Consider the following 7,206-nt stretch of genomic DNA (forward strand, 5'->3'; position numbering starts at 1 on the left):
TCAACTAAAACGAAGAAATAGATAACTTTTTCTTTACTCCCAAGTTTCTCTTCTCAAAGATTTAAAAGTTTGGTAACATGCTTTATGTTATCTCAATTCTCCTTTCTGATCCACAGGCATCATTGCTTGTTCAATTAGTACAATAAAGTTTATTGAATAAACCAACAAGGCCAGTGTAAAAGGTAGCTTAGCACACAAAATATTAAGATAAAGTCATAGATAATCGACTAAACCTGTCTGACCACTACTGGATCTTCTAATGTTGCAGAGAGAGGAAATTTACTGAGTAATAATTGGATTGAACTAAAGTGACAAAACTGGGAAATATTAAAAAGCTAAAGTGTGTACAACAGTTTTTCATTCTTTGAAGTATGTGATAGAAAATTTAACCCAACAAAACCTGGTTTCTACGTACTGAAATCATAACGCCCTAACAGAAGGTTTCCAACTTATTTCGGGTCAATAACAAAATATTACAGAAACTATGAAATTCTTCAGAAAGGGGAAGAAGATTGCCCAAGAAGCTCGAGGAATAGCCTAGCAAGCAAACTGGGTTTAAAAGAACTTGGCCTAATTGATGGAAAACACAAAAGCAGCCGAATGGTAAAGCCCCGAGATCTCTTCACCCACCATATCATCCAAACCGATAGGAGACGGAGCAAAAAGAACAAAGTGATCCTACTTTGTTAGTACCATTTTAACCAACACCTAAGAAACACTGCACACAACTCTACATTCCTAATGGGCCCCAAAATGGTCAACGTTTTCTCCTTTTCCCCCATAATGACAATAAGTTTTGACAATAATCACTTTTTTAACACCAATAGTCGAAGAAAAAAAAACAATACTCTATTCAGGCAGAAACGGGTTCCTCTACCCATCACCTAAACACTGTAAATAATTTTAAAAAGTACACGTTAGTCCCATGCACTAGTCACCCCTGAACCACCATATCCTCCTCCTCCATATCCACCGGAACCACCACCATAACCGCCCCCACTGTTGTTGCCTCCACTATAATAATCAGAACCACCTCTGTTGAAAGAAGATTCCCTTCTATAGTCACGGCTACCAAATCGGCCTCCCCCAGAACGACGGTTTCTCCCTCCACTGTATGTGGATCTGGCAGCAAATCGTAATAGAAAATCAGGAACTTCTTGATTAGATTCTCGCATCAGATCAGCCAAGGACCTTGCTATGGATGTATTGTTCTCGTTAAAAAAGGCAGTTGCTAAACCAGTCTTCCCAGCTCTTCCCGTTCGTCCAATTCTGTGAACATAATCATCAATGTCATTAGGGAGATCGAAGTTCACCACATGTGCAACATGAGGAATGTCAAGCCCACGGGCAGCTACATCAGTTGCCACCAAAATCGGTGTGTTACCACTTCTAAACGACCTCAATGCTTGTTCTCTTTCCTGCAAACACATATAAATACATAAAACAGAACCACGAGTAACATATTTACAACTCAAATGCATGACGATGCTATAATACGTGGCCAAAACACAATTTATCTCTCATGCATGCACATATAGAACAACCATTACCGGTAACAATAGCAGAACCCTCAAATTAATCCTTCGCCAGTTGAAGACACCTTAGTTAATACTTGGAAACATGAACTACGTAACAATAACATCTAAAGTCGCAGAGAGGATAACGAAACAACTCAGATGACAAGATTAAAATGAGTTATCACCATCTAAAACATCATCCATCTGAAGCTGCAACTCAACTATCACGACTTCGCTCTTCACTATCCAGGGTCCAATGAAAAGTTTGTTATTATTCTTAAGAGTAATGCAAAACCTTCAGAGAGAAGTCTCACATGCATCATTCCATCATCCATAATGAAAAAAACTACTAAACAGGGACCGTTGAAGTTCCATGATAACATTTAGCATGAAATGTCAAAACTTCCACACCTAAGTAGATTTAGCAGGAATCTAAAACTCTTAATAATGAAATTATTGGAATACGTCGTGGGGGTAACAACAGGGCAAGTAAGCATAAAATATGATAATAGGAATTAGGAAATCAATCTACAGAATCATCTGCCTGCATAATAATACTGTAACCTACTTCTTAAAGGACTTCAATTACTTAAAAACTTTTATCCAAACGATAGGCAAAACTAAGCTCCTGTTTACACAAGATAACATAGAAAATTGAACTGACAAGAAAGGAGAGCCAGTACATATTTATACTGAATTAAACTATTGTTTAATGATGAGGGAGATCTGAGACCATAGAAAGGATAAATTTAAAACGGCATACCTAGCGACTTCATATTTCCGAAAAAGCATTGAAGCATTTTTCCTTCTTGATAGGAAATGATATAATTCCATTGATGTGATAAGAATATACTTTTTATGGTCAGAGATGTGACAAAATATACAAAAGAAAGGAGGTATCCATCCCCAAGATAGAGTAAGTAACAAAAGTCTTCCACCTGGCACAGAAAGCTTTACACTATTGAGTAGTTAGAGGTTATCCCTAGAGTAATGGATCTTTTCTCATGAGGAAAGAACCTATCCACCAAATTGCAGTAATCCATCTTATTTAATAAAACATTGTTTCCTTTTTTATCCAAAAGTGACCAGGTCAGCTTACGCACACCTCGACCTATCTCACAAGATCACCCGCCTAACCCTACAACATTTGAGTACCAAGAACAATCTTATGACATTAAAACCTAGGTAGTTACTATGATTGAACTTGTTCCTTCTTGAGTCTTCATTTATTGACCACTAGCCACATTGTTTCTTCAATGGAGAGAATTCTATATTTCTTAACCTACATAGACATACACGCACATATACTTTCAAATTATGAAGAGCATAAAATAGAAGCTACAGCCAAAGAGGTAGGTAGTAGTGAGTTTGGAATGCAAGGAGATACCCTTCAAAGTCCCAAGTTCAAGTTCCTAGGATGAAAACTTAATAATGTAAAAATTGAAATTAGCGGAGGGATAGGCTATGAGTAAAACCTAGGTTTATTTCGTTTTTCTGTTCTTTTTATTTTGTTTTGTGTTTGACTATAAAACAAGAAACTAGCAGATACTACATTCGCGGGGGGAAAAGAATAGAACAGCTGCTTTAAGAGGAAGATCGATAAGTATTTTCTATTTAAATAAATTTCATCAGTTGGCTAAAGACTGCATAGTGACTGCCAGAATAAATGAAACAATGTCAGGCTTTAATATGGTCCTGCACAAAGGATTCAACCCATTAATTAACGTTTTTTTCTTTCGTTGAGAAAAAATGAATTGATTATATTGATGGGATTACTTTAAAAACAAGGGATGGTAGTGGCAGGAAACCAAATATGCCAGATTAAATTTACTTTAAAATCATGTGTTGATGGGGTAGAGCAATCACAATATATCGACAAATTAAATATGCCAAAGGAAGCGTACATACCTGTTGTGTTCTATCACCGTGAATGGTAGTGGCAGGAAAACCATTAAGGCATAACCAATGTTCAAGAGCATCAGCTCCCTTCTTTGTCTCCACAAAAACCAAAGTAAGAGATTGCTGCCAATACAGAAGTTATATAAGAATCTTCTTTCCTTGGCACTTTTGGAAGAGAGATAAATGATCAATGCCTAAAGTTCAATATCCTTTACTAGAAATATGAGGTCGATAGAAGCAAAGTTAATTAGAGATCAATTAATAAAATAATTATTATTTAAAAAACAAAACAGAAACTCGAACCACCCGAATCCTCACAATGATGGGGAAAATATGAAACATATACCTTGCCTTGCACACCATTTGCCCTCTGTGCATGAAGAAGGTCCAATAAATGACTTCTCTTATCAGATTCAGAAACAAGCTCAACTCTTTGAGAAATTAGATCAGTACTTGAACCCACTCTTCCAACAGCCAGAAATATATAACTTGATAGAAAATCAGAGGCAAGTCTCTGCAAGAAACAAAGTCGACTCAATATAAAGCAAAACAAGAACAATAATAATAAAGCATCTTTGTGTCGATCTACATCTTTTATGAGGATTAAGAATTGAGACATAACTAGAAAAAATAAGTTTAGTGTGAGACGTGGAGTGCCCAAAATACATGTATGAGATGTAAAACTCTTTGGTTCTAAAATGCACCCCAAGTTCTATACTATGTAAACACAAAAACTACACTTTTTTTGGAAGGACAAAAACTGCATTTGGTTTACAGGGAGAAGCAAAACCAATATCATCAAAAACATAATGCATCAGGACAAATAAATTTGTTCACATACAAAAATAGTACCTGAATCTCCCTTGGAAAAGTCGCACTGAACAGCATAGTCTGCCTTGCACCAGGTGGAGGCATGTCCATTTGTTCTACTATTTTCCTAATTTGGGGCTCAAATCCCATATCTAACATGCGGTCTGCTTCATCAAGGGCCAAGTATCTTATCATCTGCAGTGAAACTTTAGCCCTTTCAAGCAAATCTACTAATCTTCCCGGAGTTGCAACAAGAATATCGACACCTCTTTCTAGATCACGTAGCTGATTCAAGGAAAAAAGAAGTATCAATAGTGCTAACCAAACAAAAAAATATAAACTAGCACATTCATAAGACACACGAGTGGATCATGACATCACAAATGAGCCTAAAGATGACAGAAAGATAAGATTCCACATCAACAAACAGTGGATGACAAGAAGGCTTGTACCAGCAAAGGAAATCTAACCAATGTTATTTTGAAAAGGTTGTTCATCAATTACCATTCCACATTATAAGTGTACACTCACGAACATTTATGCTCATGACTATTCTTAAATCATTCTAAAGTAATTAGGATCCGTCTTTTTTCTCATGCTGAAGTAGCATTGGTTGAACGAGATTGTGATGAAAAGGTTGTTCATCAATTACCATTCCACATTATAAATGTACACTCACGAACGTTTATGCTCATGACTATTCTCAAATCATTCTAAAGTAAGTAGGATCAGTCTTTTTTCTCATGCTGAAGTAGCATTGGCTGAACGAGATTGTGATGAGATGATTTAATGTCACGAGTACACATACTTCCTCACCCATCACAATATACTTCTATACAAATATGTAACGCAAAGGCAACCTCAACAATTACATGAAAGGTACTTTGACACAAAATTTGTGTGTACGTGTGTGTCCACGGCCTTCAAATAGATAGAAAATGATGAGAAAAGGTAAAGGAACACAAAACCTGTAGGTTGATTGGTGCACCTCCATAAGCAACCACCACTCTGACCCCCGTTTGATAAGAGAATTTCCTTGCTTCTTCATGTATCTAAAACACAGTAATTCATTCTTATAATGATAAATTGTAATAAAGAGTTGACGACTAGCTGCATAATCGAGGGAAAATGAAATAAAAGTTTTTTTAAAGAAAAAACTCACTTGCATTGAAAGCTCCCTAGTTGGGGAGAGAATAAGAGCAAGTGGGTACACTGTGCGTGCACCTCGAGCTGGTCTTGGCATACTCTGGCCCTTCATTATGCCACTGATAATGGGGAAACAAAAAGCAGCAGTCTTTCCAGATCCAGTCTGAGCACAAGCCATCAAGTCTCTCCCAGCAAGGGAGATAGGAATAGCATGCCGCTGAACGGGAGTTGGTTTTACATACTTACACCGCCGAATGTTTTGATTGAGTGCTTCACCCAAATCAATTTCGGCAAATGTATTTACCGGAGGAGGTACATTTTCACCACTTGTTTCCACAGGAATATCTTCGTAAGCATCAAAATTTATACCAGTATTTTCTTGCTCTCCAAATGCTTCCTCTGTATCATCTTCATCTCCAAATGGGTTCACTTCACGATCCCCCCTCCCCCGGTCCCATCCACCTCCTCTACTTCCCCCCCATCCACCTCCACGACTACCACCACCACTATAACCAGAACGATTATAATCATTTCTCGGACCACCACCCCAGCGGGACCCTACATGTCCAGAACGATCATTTCCCACAGCAGGCCCACTATGTGCTGCAGCAGGCGGATCGGAAGACGCTGGGCGATTCCGCAGATGTGGTGGAACATAGGCCGGTCGGCCAGGTGCTGAAGTAGTTCCAGAACTACAATTGTTAGCGGACCCAGCAGCTACATTCTCAGCAGCCGAGCTTGCAGCCAAATCTGCCCACGAAGTTCGCATAGTCGAGACCCTTTCACGAGTGCCAAAAAAAATGTTCGCCAATCCAATCCAAATTACAGCGAATTCTGCACATTATTTATCAATAAACAAATTAACCCTCCGCAACAGAAAATGAAAGATTCGAGCATGCATAAACACGGTCGAGAACACAAGTATATTCAGATATAAAGATAACTCAAGCAAGGAACTTAATACAGAACCATGGAAACAAATGCCTCCTTCGATCAACCAAAAGAAAGCAAAAATAATAATAATAATAATAATAATAATAATAATAATAAATAATAAATAATACAGGTATCAGAATCGCGACTTCTTCTAAAACTATATTAATCGCTCTGAAATCCCATATTCTTTTTCGCAGAACAAACATAACCCATGAAAGTACCAAAGACAGATAACCTTGATCTGCAGCAACAGCAACTAGAGGAAAGCTAAAGAATGAAACCCCGAGGTGAAAAGAAGAAGAAGAAAAGAAACAAAATCAAGAAATAAGAAATAATTTGAAATCATAACAATGCACGGTAGGACAAAGATACGGAAACGAAGAAGAAGGGAAGAACCTGAAGAACAGGAAAAACAAAAAGACGCGGATACCTGAAAAGTCGCAAAAATAGTGGAAGATCCAGGAACCCTAATTTTCGTCGTAGCAGACAACAGGGAGAGATAAAAAAGCGCCTTGCTTCGAGAGAACGAAAACAAAAATATCTGCGTTAGCTAGATAAATATTTATATAAATATATCTAATTTCGCCTTTTTTTTTCTGCTTTTCCCTCCCTCCCTTCTTTTCTTTTCTCTCTTTTTTTCTTTTCTTTTTTCTTTTTTTCTAAAACTCTGGTTGGGCTTCGGTAAACAAAAGTTTCAAATTAAAATCAATTTAATTTCTTCCCAATTTCTTTTTATTTCGAAATTTTTAATTTTTAGAAAAACAAAATTACGACGTCCGTACGTATGTTCAGAGGAATTAGCGGCTCAAATCCTCCCTTTTTCTTATTCTTCCGATTTTTATTCTTTCCTCTCTAATTACACCCTGTGGTTACTCACTCTCTTACTGTGCAGTAAATC

At 37.4% G+C, this 7,206-nt stretch overlaps 1 protein-coding gene across 2 annotated transcripts; it reads right to left on the bottom strand.

Annotated features, from left to right (window-relative positions):
- Nucleotides 1-304: 304 nt before the first annotated feature.
- Nucleotides 305-6,893, bottom strand: LOC120087834 (DEAD-box ATP-dependent RNA helicase 37-like). Of its 2 annotated transcripts, XM_039044765.1 has the most exons (7): nucleotides 6,739-6,893; nucleotides 5,389-6,206; nucleotides 5,195-5,278; nucleotides 4,269-4,511; nucleotides 3,763-3,930; nucleotides 3,426-3,539; nucleotides 918-1,418 (listed from the first exon to the last, which is right to left on the bottom strand). In XM_039044765.1, the coding sequence occupies exons 2-7, from the start codon at nucleotides 6,139-6,141 to the stop codon at nucleotides 918-920; spliced, it is 1,863 nt and encodes a 620-aa protein (XP_038900693.1). In that variant the 5' UTR covers nucleotides 6,142-6,206; nucleotides 6,739-6,893. The 2 variants fall into 2 exon arrangements, with proteins under 2 accessions (XP_038900694.1, XP_038900693.1); XM_039044766.1 differs by lacking the exon at nucleotides 6,739-6,893 and having other exon boundaries at nucleotides 305-1,418; nucleotides 5,389-6,141.
- Between the last annotated feature and the right edge of the window lie 313 nt (nucleotides 6,894-7,206).

The sequence above is a fragment of the Benincasa hispida genome, chromosome 10, assembly GCF_009727055.1.
Source record: "Benincasa hispida cultivar B227 chromosome 10, ASM972705v1, whole genome shotgun sequence".
Lineage (NCBI taxonomy): Eukaryota > Viridiplantae > Streptophyta > Magnoliopsida > Cucurbitales > Cucurbitaceae > Benincasa > Benincasa hispida.

Excerpts from the sequence above, each read along its gene's own strand:
- LOC120087834 (XM_039044766.1), bottom strand. The coding sequence starts at position 6,141 with ATGCGAACTTCGTGGGCAGATTTGGCTGCAAGCTCGGCTGCTGAGAAT. Across the intron at positions 4,512-5,194 it reads GTGCACCAATCAACCTACAG|CTACGTGATCTAGAAAGAGG; the intron begins GTTTTGTGTTCC and ends TCCTTGAATCAG. Across the intron at positions 3,931-4,268 it reads CTTTTCCAAGGGAGATTCAG|AGACTTGCCTCTGATTTTCT; the intron begins GTACTATTTTTG and ends TGTTTCTTGCAG.